Source organism: Rhinolophus sinicus, chromosome 10 (assembly GCF_057876585.1).
Source record: "Rhinolophus sinicus isolate RSI-liver-muscle chromosome 10, RSI-T2T, whole genome shotgun sequence".
Lineage (NCBI taxonomy): Eukaryota > Metazoa > Chordata > Mammalia > Chiroptera > Rhinolophidae > Rhinolophus > Rhinolophus sinicus.
In genome coordinates, this window is record NC_142510.1 from 2934015 (window position 1) to 2948455 (window position 14441).

Here is a 14441-nt window from a genome sequence, read left to right on the forward strand (position 1 = left end):
TCAATTTAACCAAAATCTCTGTTGGATCCAAGCATTAATTAAAAACAAAACAAACAAAAAACTCCTCAAATGGCTCTGACTTGCAGGCAGGGTTGAAAATCCCTGATCTATAACTATGTTAGTCTGTGTTTATTTTCTCTTTTATCCCAGCTTAAAACTGTGCCCCTGAGAACTGAGCCTGAGGCCTGCATGTTTGCTTTAGGGTGATTGCATCATCCCTCTTGGAGCAGCGCCCCCTGGAGGTCACGGGATGAGGGCAGCAGTGATGCCCAGAGAGCCTCCCACGGCTTTTCTTCTGGAGGAAGCAGATGGAGCCTGAGCTCAGTCTCAGGGTCTGTCCACGCTTCCACGGCCAATCTCGGATGCTGAGAATTTCCTTAGTGGCCTTTACTAACCTAGGAGGGCTAGAATTTGTCTGATCAAGAGTGTCAACAGGTTTTCCTAGAGCCTCTCACAGTTTTCTGTAATCCCCAGATTTCTTTGGGGTTTGGGGCCCAAGAGACGTGGGTTTGAATCCCAGCCCTACCGTTTGACACAAGCAAGTCACGTAACTCTTCGAACCTGCAGTTTCCTTCTCTGTAAAGTGAGGCGCCCCCTGGCAGCTGGGCGAAGTTACAAAGACTTGTTCACACCCTGTTGGGCTCCGAGGGATGGATGGTGGTGGGATTTGAACCCGGTCAGAGCCTTCCTCTTAACCACAGAAGATCAGCGGCCCCGAAATCTGGTGGTTCTGAAGCCAGGCTTCTTTCTAATCCATCCGTCCACCCATAATGGCCTGATGGGTTAGGACAGGAAGGGACGTGGGGACACAGCGTGAGCTTTGAGACTGATGGGAACAGGCTTCCTTCAGTTGGAGCAAACAAGGGAGACGCGAAGGAGACTCAGGACGCGGAGCTGAGACTGCTGCCTCATCACCGGCTCAGCTCCCTACAGGCTTCTCGGCCGGGAAGGGGGCAGGTGGGCGCCCTTACCTCGTAGCCCACGAAGAGGCCTAGGGGCCTGGTGGGTTTGATCCTGATACCAATGTTGCCTTCGGTATTGGGCGGCAGGACGTTGCCCTCGTCGTCGATGACCTGGAGCGAGAGGCCAGTGAATCCCACCCTGCAGGCCCCCCCCCCACGCTTCTGCCCCCCCCCCCCCAGCATTGCCCAACTTGTTCACGTGACACCAGTGGGGATCCCTGGGGAGGAGCCCTGTCCGAAAACAGAAGAAAACTCAAAAGTCTTTGAAATCAGCCCCTGGTGAAACCCAAGTCATGGGTCTGTTTGTTTCCCGATATACAGACATCGCAGTGTGTCTTTGGGCGAGAGGACCCTGAGCAGGGAAAGCCGCTGGTGGAAAGAGCTGCCCCGGCCTCTGGTGTGAGGCCTCGGCATCACCAGGAGCTGCACTACTGAAACCTCCCCAGGACGTTGGAGGGAAAAAAGGAGGAGAGAAGGAAGGACAACTGGGCTGGCCGGTGTCCCACGAGGGACCAGTCCCGGCTGCGCCCTCAGTGCCCCCAGCCAGTGCCGTTCGGGCCAGACCTGGATGTCATACGGTGCGATGGATTTCCCCAAGGAACCAGGCTTGACCTTCATTCCCCTGGGAGTGCTGCACGTTATGCCCTGTCACAAAAGAAAGACAATAGAGTCCAGGCTGATCCCAAAGCAGCAAGACCCACATACAGCATCCCTGCTGCTCACAGATGTCATTTGATGCAGAAGCTCGAAGGTCGGAGTTCTCGGCTCACGACATCGGCCCAGTTCCGTGCACAGACGTTTGCTGAGCCGGCCGTGGGCTGGGCCTGTGAGCCGCTCCGGGGAGGCCAAGAGGTGAGCTCCAGGCGGTGGGCATGTGTCGTGGGGGGTGGAGTGCCCACTGCCTGCCTGGCATGTGCCCGTTGGGCAGGGGAAGGTCACGGGTCCGTTTAACAGACGTTTTCTCAGGGCTGTTCAGTAGTGATAGGAATCCTGCCTCAACTACGACTCAGGACAGTGTTGCAATTATTTCGAGCGTTCCTTCTGCTACCACTGCCCCATCCTGATTTACCTCCTTGATGAATCTTTCTTTGCCCTCCTGCATAGCCCCTAAAATACAGCCATTCTGCTATAGGTCCTGAGATGGCAGTCGTTCCTCTGTCAGCTAAAGGGGTGATGGAGAGGGAGGTGGGGGGACGTGGCTCTGTCCAGTGTCAGAAATGGACCGAGGATGTTGGAAGAGAGATAGCCACTCAGGCCACCACTGATGAAGTGCTTTTGGCTGCAGACAGGTGTGATGGTCTGAGTGCGCTGCCACCTGCCTGCTCAGTGCCACTCTTTGGGATCACACCGTGTGTGTGCGCACGTGTGTGTGTGTGTGTGTGTGTGTGTATTTGATGTATTACATAAGAAAGGCTCTGCTCCTTCCGCTCCTGCCAGTGTCTCCCAGTCAAACCTGTGTGCTGGCCTCATCAGTGTCCAGGAACGAAGTCCTGGGGCCTGCTCCGGCCTGTCCCTGCGGTCAATGCCCTGGGAAGGGATGGTGACGTGGGCAGGACTTGGGGTGGTGGCCTCCATGTTGCTGGAGCGCACCTCCATGGTCCTCACCTCTCGGTCCCCTGATCACAGGGACATAGCACGATGGCCTAGACCCCTTGTTAAGTTTCTGCCCAGTAGCCTTCAGCACACTGGTGTCTTGAAGGTCGATGAGCTGGGTGAGAATTGTCTGTCTGCAAACTGACGAGGGGGCCAATGAGCCTGGAAGTCTGGAGCCTCCCGTGGCTCCGTGCTCAGCTACGAGCGAGGCTGTGCACACAGGGGGGGCCTCTGCACACACTCGGGGCTCGGGCACATCCTGACTGGCCCAGCGGGGACCCTCCACCTACCGTTTCTGACTGTCCGTAGATCTGGGTGAGCGGGATGCCCGTCTCTTGTTTCCACTTGTGCTGCTCCTCGGGCAGCAGGGCCTCGCCGCCACACCAGCAGTACTCCAGGGTGGGGAACCTGAGACTTAGGGGACAACAAGGCATCAGCCGAGCCTTAGAGCAGGCCTCGGGTGTGATGAGCTCGCAGCATTGTCCTGTGGACCACCCATCCTTCTGCCTCCTGGCTTTCTCACTTGCCTTCTGGCCACTTTACTGATGGCCGTGGCCAAGTCATTCACTTCCTGTCAGCCCCCTGTTAGCTCTTCAGGCCCTGGGGGTGGTGGGTTGGGAGTGACGCTAATGGGTCCAACTAGGGAGTTTCAAATTCCATTTGGTGTGGATGTAACACAAGGTAAAGCTGTGTTTGTCAGACCTTGTCTTAGGGAAGCAGTCCACGTGGCTAAGAGAGAGATTTTTATAAACCATCATGGGGTATACTTCCGGCCTTCCATGGAGAGTGGGGTTCTGTGAACCGAAGGGCTTTTGTGCTTCTGCGTGGAGAAGGCAAGTTAGGGGTCGGGCGTCGTGGAAGATTGGGCCGAGTGTAAGGAAAGAGGATGGGTCACAGGTAGCAGCCCCGAGAGGTTTGGGGGAGAACAGAAAAGTGTGCTGTGAACACATGTAGCAGGCATACCTCGTCCCGCACCTTCTCCCTCCATATTCCCCATGAAAATTTCCATAACTAGTACCAAAGCAATCAGAAAGTAAGGATGGATTCCCTGAAGGAAATGGGCAGAAGTGATTGAGGTCTGAGCGGCAGCTGGCACGAGGCTGAGCCCGGCCAGCTCTTGGGGAGGAGGGACGTGGCTGACATCTGGTTCACCTTCCCAACCTTCTCAACCTCTCCTGGTACACAGTCCAGAGCGATGCACAGGAGGGCTGCTTCCCCGGGACATGTTTTCCTCTTTCTTCTGGAGCTTTCTCCAGAGTAGATAAAGTGGGCAGAGTGTCCAGTGGAGTCATTCGTTGTGCCCTGGTTGGATTTTTACTGGGGAATGTTGCAAAAAGTGGCTGTGGTATAAGCTTTGAAATACAGATGGAAACAGAATCCAGCCAGATTGAGGCTTCCTGATTAAAATCGAGTTGTATTTCAGAGCGGGCTTTATAAGGGTAGTTGTTGAACTCGGCTATTTCAACTCCATGTCTACAACATGTTAGCTCTGATTTTTGAAGCAGCCGTTTCCATTTCAGACTCTCTAAAAGGTACTTTTAAGGTCCACTAGGTTCAACTTAGCTAAAAATCCTCAAGCACGGGGAAATGCAAAAACAAGACTATAACAAAATAACCCTGTGCATCCATGAGATTGGCGAACATTGAAACATTTTGACCAGAACAAATATAGCCAAGGGTGTGGAAACAATGGGAGCATACACTGATTGGATACTCTGGAAAACAGAATTAGTGCCAGGGCACCTAGCAGTTTCTCTCCTAGAAAAACGCCACGTGAATGCATGGTTATGTGCACCTGGGCAATTGTGCTAGAATTCCATGAATTCTCCAAAATGGAAACGACCCAAATGTCCATTCATGGTAGAACTGATAAAAAAAAAAATGTGGAATTTCCATAAAATAGGATATTATACAACGATGCAAATTAGCCGCAGCAATGAAAATTAGTTATAGCAAATATGCTGTAATGTGGACACATCTTAGAAATATAAGGTTGACAAAAGGAGCCAGATATTACAGAATAATGTGCAATTACACGTGTAACATTCAAAAGCAAGTAAAATAGCGTGATTTGTTTAGGGCAGTTTCCTTAGGAGGTAAACTATAAGGGAAAATAAAGACGTGAACACCATGAAAGAGACAGTGGCTTCCAGTAGTGGCAATGGTCTCGGGTGCTGGCAGAGCTCTCGTTCTGTGACTTGGATGACAGGTTCCACAGCTGTTTTATTTTCAACAATTCCTTATTCTGTACATTTATGTCTCGTATTTTTCTGTATGTTTGTCATTTCACAGTAAAAATGTTTAAAAAAGAAAAACCCACACTGACTGCTTCGATTGGATCTCTGAGTCCTGCGTAATAAACTAATTAGGCTGGCTGATAGTTGTCACTACTCACAGTTCACACACACACACACCCCTCAAGGAACTGGAGTTAAAAACAGTCAGACCACAGTGCTTCAGATTCCCTCAAATCCTACCCAACAGTTGTTACTACGACCAAGCCACTTCTACCGTACCTGGCGGAATTCTGTTGCAGAATCATTCGAAACAGAGTGGGCGCAGCAAGGCATTGGGTGATGGGGTATTTGACCATTGTCTAGACAGTGAGGAGAGAAGGAATTTTACTTTTATGTTAAGATTAAAAAATATTGGCCAACTACTAGCATTTAAATTCTGATCTCTTAGGTGTCTGTGTGTGTGTGTGTGTGTCGGGGGGGGGGCGCTGGACTTTGAGAGCTGGAGAGGCCGGTCTGCCTCTGAGATGGAAAGCTGTGGTGTGAGTGGAGGCACAGATTTACAGGCGTCAGCCGGTGACAGTTATCACCACGACATATGCGCCATAGGAAGAGCAGCTGCTGCCAATCACTGAGTGTTTTTTAGGTGCCGGCCTCAGGGCTGTGCACGTTGCACACTTTGCCTGTATCGTCTCATTAATATTCCCAACAATCTTATGAGGTAGTAATTATTAGGACTGAGAACTCCCATCATACAGATGAGAAAACTGAAGCTCAGAGGGGCAAGTAAACCACTAGTAAATGTTAAACGTGGGAAAAGAGACCAGCTCCATCATAATTCCAGGGCTCTGTTTTAAAATACTTTATTAAACTGAGTGACAACACACACTCACACACATAGATACACACACCTGCTACCTGGCCCAGGAGCCAGGAACCAGGAGACCCGAGCTTGTGCTGGTGGCTTTAATTTCTCAAAATATATATTCCCGGTGATTCTGATACAATGACAAATTCAGCACCTTGCAGAACCTGGGTGATGTTATACTAACGGGCTTCTTTACTCTGTAAGCTATTTCTCACCAGGGCCCAGCTGTCTGAGCTTCACACATGGTTTTCTTCTGGGAGTTTGTGCCTACTGAAAAGTTAGTCTTCTTACCTGTACGATGACCTTCGGGTCAAACTGGGTCAGTTCATGGATGAAAACTGTAGACCCCGCTGTCCATGGTTCCAACACGGACCCCAGCATGGCCATAATCCAGCCTGGGTCTGACATGCACCAGAAGATGTCACTCGTCTTCAGCTGCATCAGGTTCCTGCTGACTCCAAAAAATGGTGGCCTCAGCTATGTTACCGTGGGAGGGTATGAGCAAGGGCTGTGGTTTGTGCTGGGCCCCAGACTCACTCCCACCCCAGGTCCTGGTCGTGTGGGACATGAGGTGGTTCAACCACAATGACCCTTAAGGCTGGGGACACTGGGACAAAGTCTAGTGGAAACTGGAAACACTTAGCCAAAAGGAGGTTGCTCTTTCCTTCACCCCCCTTTTCCTGCTTCTGAGGGACCTCTATGTGCCTAACTCCTCGAGCAAACGACTCTGCCATTAGCAGGCTGAGGCTTGGAGGAGGTTTTCTGTTAGTGGGGTGGGGTTTGGTGAGCCGCTCACATCCGTCACCCCACATTACTTGCGGGGGGACGTCTGTTCTGAGCTTCAGACCCAGCTGTCCACTGAACGTCTCCTCTGGCACCTCTGTCCCAGCAGCTTCTAACCTCTGCCGCCCTTGGACTATTTCTTCTCCAGTGTGCTCTGTATTTCAGCGAATGTCATCGTGTCCATGACACTGTCCCAGCCCGAAACCTGGGAGTTCACCTTGCTTCCCGCCTCTTCTCTCCCATGTGTAGCCAGCACACCGTCTGTTGTGCCTCCGACACTCTCCCATGTGTCACCGTCCTTCACGTCTTTGGCACCTTGTCCAGGCCACCACCACCTTGCACCTGAATTAGTCTAAGACCCTCTAACTGGTCCTTCTCAATCTGTTGTTTTCCCAATCCGTTCTCCATGCTGCAGCCACAGGGATCTTTTCAAAACACAAATCTGAGTAGGTCTCTCCCGTGCTAAAAACCTTTCAGTACCTCCCCATGTTTCCCTCGTGCGCCCCAAACTACACCACAGCCCACACGGTCCTGTGGGACTGGGTCCCGCGCACTTTCCAGCTCCTCCCTTTTGTCCCTCACCTGACACTCTGAGTACCAGCGATTCTCAAATCTCTGTAGTTCTGTGGATGCTGCTGTTTCTATCGTTGGGCCTTTGCTTATATCATTCTGGCTGCACAGAACCACCCCCCTTCTCCCCACCGTCCTTCCTCCAGGGGGCGCTGTGCGAGGGTCATTAGCACAGATGCCCACTGTTCGCAGATACCCACTTCTCTGCCCCTGGTCTGGTTGATAAGTTAGGAAATATATAGGACTTGGTCTGGTCTGAATATTGCTAACTGGGCAGAGGAGGTTTGGTTTGAAATTGGTTAAATAACCCCGGGCTACACAGCTTCCACCTCGACAATTATTTATTCTAGGTTAAAGGCTGTGGCTGGTTCTAGGTATTAGTTCCTCTGCCGGCTCCTGACTGGGAAAGTCCACATCAGAGTTGCCCATTGTGGAGGAGGAGAGGGCCTGTCACGTCTGGCCACTTGCTACAGTTTTCTGTCTTGTCACACCAAGCCCTGGAACCGCTGACAGGGACACAATGGCTTGTCACTTGTGCGACTCGCAGGTGCCTGCTGCCTGTACCCACGTTTCTGCCATGCGTCCTGAGAAGGTGCTTGGGCAGAACGCCCGTTGTCATTTGGAGGGTTCTGTCAGCAAACACTTAGGAGTCCAGGCCTTCGCCGCTTAGACCCTCCACGGGCTGAGCCAAAGAGAGCAGCAAGGAGAAACAGGATGGACCCACACACACAGAAATGCACACACACACACACACACGTGCACACACATACATGCACACATACATATGAACACGTGCACACACATGCATGCATATATGCACACGCACACACACGTACATGTGCACACTCACGCATATGCACACACATACACATGCACACAGTCACACACATACATGCATGCACACATACATGCACACATGTGTGCACACAACACATGCACACACGTGCACACGTGCACATGCACACGCACACATGCACACATGCACGCCTGCACACACGCACACTGTGCCCCGACTGTGACCCAGCCTCTACGCTGGTGCCCTCTTTCTTACCAGGAAGGGAGGGAGTCGCGTATGGCAAGTCCTTGGTTGTGTTTCACCATCTTGGGGAAGCCCGAGGTGCCGCTGGTGAAGAAGATGACCATTGGGTCTCTGGTCTGTGACTTGACACAGCTGTGATCTGGGGACGCTGCTCTACAGAGGGAGTCAGCACAAAAGGAGAGAAGTCATGTTTCCTGGTTTTCTGTCCTCGGGGGAAGCGGAAGAAACAATACGGCTTTGAGGTCAGAAAACGGGGGTTTTGCAGCACTGGAGGGAAAACTGTTTCTCCAGGGGTGAGGCTTCCAACACAGTTGACAGGTGACTTGGACTGACAGTTCTTCATTTAAAAAACGGGGGAAATACAGTGGGTTATTTTTTTAAGTTAACAAACATTGAAATAGCACTGAGTGTGTTTCTAGCACTGACTGTGCTCTTGGCATGCCCATTCTGCAGATGAGGAAACTGAGGCTCAGAGAGGTTAGATAACTTGCCTTAAGACACACAGCCAGCAAGTGTCAGAGCCAGGGTTCAGACCCAGACAGCCTGACCCATAGGCTGTGTTCTTGATCACACTTGTGTTTACATAAACCAGCTTTACAGGAATTTAACTCCATAACCTTGGTGCTGGAGGGTGGGGAAGAGATAGTGAGGGAGAGTGAGAGAGAAAGAAATATATATGTACATCCTCCCTGGGGTGAGTTTGAGGCCACAGATAGAATCTGCAGTTTCCTCCGTCTGCCTTGAGCCTTGGGACGGTCTGGGCCTGTTATGATTCCCAAAGCGAGTTCCCTGCGCCATTCAGAGAAACTGCAAATAATCCAAAAGCTGGAGGGAACACTGGGTCTTGCTAACAAATGGTACCATCCTGACTCTGGGCAATTTAAGGGATTCTTTCATTCAACTCTCCGACTTTAGAATGTAGTGTCAGAAGTGACTTTGCTGTAACATTTGCCTTTGGGGTCGAACTGAAGAGCTCTAAAAACTGAAGGGTTACTTTAAGAAAACAGACCCAGTGAAGCTTACATAATGTTATAAACCAATTTACTTCAATTAAAAAAAAAAAAGGAGAGAGCGAGCAAGCGAAAGGGAAACCCAGCATGGTTTGTGTTGTTCCATGGAACATAACCTCACAGGGAGACCTGATTGTAAATTCCCAGCTGGGCAGGTCAGGGTGGGGAGTCACCCCCCCAGGGCCTGTAACTTCTTTAGTGAGAGGCTCAGCCAGCCCTGTCCATCACTGCTGTGTATCTAGGTTAACACACCTTGGAAATGCCAGAAGTAATACCCCTTGAAGGGTGTATTAGCCCTCAAGAGAGCACAGAATCTTGTCAGCTCTCCTGTAATCCATCCCCACCTTGCCTTCTTCCACCTCCACAGCATCTGCCTTAATTCCAAATGAATAAAAGAAACTGCAAAACTGTCACTCTCCAGAGCATTTGAGATCTTGCTTCCTGGCATATGCTGTCAGTGTGACTCAGATAAACTCCTATCAAAATTCTGTACGGGGTTGGACGTTTCTCACGTTGACAGTATGTGTGACATTAAAATGTCTGAAAGGCTTACAGAGTCAGAGTTTTGGGGTGGAAGGGGCCTTTCTCACCTCCAACATTTGTCTAACTTTTCCTGCGAGGTGTCCCTAATACCCCCCAGCCCCTGGAAGATGGAAAGTGCTTGCTCCCCAAACTTCCTGCTAGCCGCAGCCTTAATTTTCCTTACAGTCTCAAGTTTTACCTTAAAAATTCATTTTTAATGTTTTATTCAACGTATTCAGACCAGAAACTCACTTAACCAGGGAACGGAAGTCCAGCCATCCTTTACGGCCGTGGTCAGACACCAGGAGCTTGGTTTTCAGAGCGGGACACTCAGAAGCCATGGCGTCCACCTCTGGGGCCAGGGTGTCTGTGGTTACGATGCTGTTGGCTCTGGACACTTGTAATCGGTAGAGAATGTCCTTGGCCATCAGCTGGGTGGTCCCTGGAATGGTGATAACCCCTGCGGAGGAGAAAGGAGCTGTTTGTTTCTGTTTCTCTTCCACAGCCAGGGGCTCAGGCCTGACTGACGGCAGAGAAATCCCCTAAGCTCTTGCTGTGCAAAGTGTGGTCTGTAGGCCAGTGGCATCATCCCCACCCCAGACCTGCTGAATCAGCATTTTACCAAAAGCCCCAAGTGGTCCCTGTGCACATTAAGTCTTGAAAAGCTCACCCTAACCTTTTCTACCCGAGATGGAAGCGGCCAGGAGACAGGTGGACCCTGCTTTGCACAACCTCACACGGGCTCTGGGAATATACGTGCAAGTACGCCAGTGTCCCGGGCATCAAGACTCCCTGCACCCCTGTGCCCGTCCTTCTGCTGTCTGTCAGTCCCTGGTGTCATCTGTCCTTCATTCCCCGTACCACAGGTAACCACGGTGTTCCTTGAACTTGCCTTCCTTCCCTTCCAGCTTCTATCACCAACAATTAGTGCAGGTCTATTGGATTCTCATCTCTGCCCCGGATGTCCTGCCACCCATCCTCCATGTATTACCTGCTCAACTTCCACAGACACTGCCTTTTTCCCCCTCCACCTTTCTTCTCGTCACTCACACCTGTGCCCTCTCTCCAGGAACACGCCACACTCCCCATCCTGACACCACATGCACTGCCCACTCGCCACCTTTCTCTCCCACGACTCGCGTATTTCCACATGGCCGTTCCTCACATAGGTCCCTCCCACCTGCAAGCTTTTGCATGTGTTGTGCCCATTCTTGGCATTCCCTCCCTTTGCTTCTGCCCCTTTCTAACTGTGCTTACCCCCCCGAGGTCTCAACTCCTGCCTTGGCCCTCCCATGGACCATCTCTTCGCTCTACAGAGGACACGGTTTCTCTATACTCCCTCTACTCTTGCTGCTAATTTGCGATTCCACGTGACCTTGATGGATTCATCAACTATTTTCTTTGTGAGAGAGTATGAGAGAGAATATAGGGCAAGAGCCTAACACATTGTGGTAGGAACAGGCGAACAACATGTGATTTAACTGAAGTGACTCAGAAAGAATCCCTGAGCCCCATACTGATTCTAAATTAGATAGCTAGATGATAGGTAGGTGACAGATAGATAGACAGACAGATGACAGACAATTAAAAGGGAAAGGGAAATCTCTACAGAAGAATGCTAACTAATAAATGTAGCAGGAATGATAAAAATAGAAAATCCTCATATAAAACTACCATAATAATGTTCAATTCAGTCAAGAATCATCAATGGATATTCAAACCATAGGGTGAGAGACAGTTGAGAAACAGGATATTCACTCCATCTCATAAATATTACACTACAGATTACTTATTACTACCGTGTTTCCCCGAAAATGAGACCTAGTCAGACCATCAGCTCTAATGCGTCTTTTGGAGCAAAAATTAATATAAGACTCGGTACTATATTATATTATATTATACCTGGTATTATATTATTCCTGGTCTTATTTTAATATATTAATTTTTGCTCCAAAAGAAGCATTGGAGCTGATGGTCCGGCTAGGTCTTATTTTCAGGGAAACATGGTAATTACAAAGAGAAAAGGTGCCTTTACAGAGGTGAATACCACCTTTTCAAATGGGATAAAACAGTATCACTGGTGCTGGACAAAACAGCTTCACATACCTTCTGATGCGACGCAGTGAGAAAGACACAACACTGCCCTTCTAGAACTCCTGCTAAAAATGTTTCACACGAACACAATCACGAAGCAAGAGCCAGAAATACAAATTTTGAGGGACCTTCTGCAAGACAACTGGCTTAGACATGTCAAAAATGTCATCGTCATGCAGAAAAGGCTGGGGCACCATTCTAGATTAAAGGAAATGAAGAAGTCACGACAACTAAGTGTAACGCATGACCCTCAGTTGGATTTTGGATTTAAAGAAAACAATGGCTATGAAGAGAATTATTGAAGGAGGTGAGGAATTTTGACGGTGGCTATATGTCAGGCAACTATATGGTTTCAGTGTCAGTCAGACTTCTCGTGTGGTAAGTCTACTATGGTTACGGGAGGGGAGGGCTTGGATCTCAGCGCTTGCGAGATCCGCTGCTTACGGAGACTTCTGTGGTATCTGTGGGCGACCCAGTGTCGGCGGCTGATTCTTACATAACTCAGTGGGGGCGGGGCCTCAAATGTGGCAAAATGTTAACAATGGATAAATCTTAAAAAAATAAAGTCTGAAGCTGTGCAAGAGGTTGTGTGTGTGTGTGTGTGTGTGTGTGTGTGTGTGTGTGAATGAAAAAGAACTAGGACACTACATCTGAGAGCTTGTGAGTGTGGGGGAGAGAGTAAGTGGGAAGGAGTAAAATCTCTTTCAGGAAGTCTGAGAAAGAGGGAGACTGGGCAAAAGAAAAACGTGGGGGTAGGCAGCGCACCTACTATTCCAGGCCCAGTGGGCTCTAGGCCATCCCTGAGGTCCCTCGGGGTGTCTCAGAGTCACTGACCTGCTCGGATGCAGCCCAGGGTCGCCAGCCACCACTCAGGCACTCGAGGCAGAATCAGGAGCAGCCGGTCCCCCGGCTTCAGGCCACAAGTGTGTGTGAGGACGTTGGCTGTGCGGCAGGTCAAGTCTGTCACTTCCCCGAAACTCCACTTCACCTCATCTCCGTGGGCATTCACCCACCACAGCGCTGGGTTTGGCCCTCTCCTGCCCTCCTGGGCAAGAGCATACACCATGCGTTACTACTTCCTGCTGCAAAGGCAAAGGGCACACATTTCCCCACCCCACTGCCATGGTCACACTCCATCTGAAAGCCGAGAGAAGTTAGGGGTTGGGTGTGATCTGACCAACTTCTGGTCTGCGGAAGCCACCTCCTCTGAAGTCACTTCAAACCATGAAGTGTCACCAATTGAAGACTTAAGGCTCCATTCCCCCATGCTCTGTCTTAGTTCCAGATAGAAGGTGGGTGCCTCTCTGTGCCTCAGTTTTCTCATCTATGAAATGGGGACAACAATACTCCCTAGAAAGTAGTGAAGTCTAAATGAGTTATTGAAATGGGCAACGTGTATATATAACAGTGTAGGTGCTCACTAAGTAGCACTCTTATTATAATTGCTACACAATAAAATAGAAGAGGCCAGTTTAGTTTCTGAATAGTCTGGGGAATTGACTTTTAAAATTAAGTGACCTCTAGAGGTGAGATCAACAAGAAGACAGATTGGGAAGCGCCTGGCCCCCTGGAGAAACATCAAGTAAACCACACACTAAAACCACACGCTTCGTAGGAGCTCTTGAAACAGTCAGGGCTGTACAGCGACCAAATGCCCAAACAGTAAATGCTGTGCTCAGAATGACAGGAAATTGTGGTGCTTCTGCTCACTTTTGCACCCGCCCCCCCCCCACCCCCCATGTGTTGCCGTGCGCTTAGGAGGAAGCCTTCTCCGGATGGAAGGAAAAGAGTGAAACTTGTTTGCAACATTCTGGCTTATCTGAGAGCTGCCTGGGGGCTTGGGGCTTAGATGTGGATGGTGGCACAGGCTGAGTATTGGGTTGGAGGGATCTGAGTACCAGCGTACACGGGTACACTCACCGATCTATACCCAGGCTTCAAAAGAATGTATCACGGTTACTCTGAAGATCCAGAAGTGAACACTTTTTGCATACGTTTAATTGAGAAGCAACATGGATCGTGCCACGAATAGTTAGATAAATTGGGATACGCTTGTTTTTAGACGAGAGGTGGCAAACTCCAGGCCTCCAGGGGCCAGGCAAGTAGCATAAACAAGAGAAACCTGCCAGGTTCCTCGGGAGCAAACTGGAGAGCCACGTACCTTCCAGTACCTCCCAGCCAGCAGAGATCCCGCGGCAATCCTGTCTGCTGTCATACAGGAGAGACCATGCAGTGTTATGAGGTGCGATTTTACAAAAGCAACCCCTCAGCCTCACCTGAACTGCTTCCTGCACCCTGCTGCCTTGTCTGCAGGAGGCCTGCCAGTGTCAGAGCGCCCCCATTCCCAGTGCCTGTCTACAGCCCATCCAGGGGACGCGCACGGCCCAGGGCTGAAACACAGCTGAGTCCCAGCCAAGCGCTGGCTTCTGCCTTGCGCTGGTTGTGCTGCTGTGCAGGACGGTCCGTGCGTTCAGATTCATTCACTGAACATGTAACGTGCCGGGCATGTTCCACACGCTGGGGGCTACGATACAACTGTTCACAAAACAGTAGCAATTCCACGACCTCATGAGACTGACAATCTAGTGTTCGTGATACCACGTGTGTCTGAGAATCACCCAGCTTGCAGACTGTGAATCCTGGGGAGGACTCTTTTATGGGATGGTGGGACAGAAGTTGACTAGTATCAGAGGACACTGTTATTAATATTTATGTAAAATTAACAGAATTCAATTCAGGATCCACGAAACCTAGACCCACTGGCTC

The 14441-nt window shown here is 50.2% G+C and overlaps 2 protein-coding genes across 5 annotated transcripts in view; one reads left to right on the forward strand and one right to left on the reverse strand.

The window, feature by feature from the left end:
• Positions 1-14441, forward strand: part of PDILT (protein disulfide isomerase like, testis expressed) — a 123327-nt gene that overhangs the window by 39687 nt on the left and 69199 nt on the right. The window lies entirely within an intron of this gene.
• Positions 1-14441, reverse strand: part of LOC109458176 (acyl-CoA synthetase medium chain family member 1) — a 34469-nt gene that overhangs the window by 7804 nt on the left and 12224 nt on the right. For 2 of the 3 annotated variants that reach the window (XM_074323128.2, XM_074323129.2), the window contains exons 4-11: positions 12510-12720; positions 9834-10041; positions 8062-8202; positions 5949-6108; positions 5072-5151; positions 2846-2969; positions 1527-1607; positions 972-1073 (exon numbers count right to left, since the gene is read on the reverse strand). In XM_074323128.2, coding sequence (XP_074179229.2) covers positions 972-1073; positions 1527-1607; positions 2846-2969; positions 5072-5151; positions 5949-6108; positions 8062-8202; positions 9834-10041; positions 12510-12720 — 1107 coding nt within the window. The remainder of the gene's footprint in view (positions 1-971; positions 1074-1526; positions 1608-2845; positions 2970-5071; positions 5152-5948; positions 6109-8061; positions 8203-9833; positions 10042-12509; positions 12721-14441) is intronic. The other variant, XM_074323130.2, reaches the window with a different exon arrangement.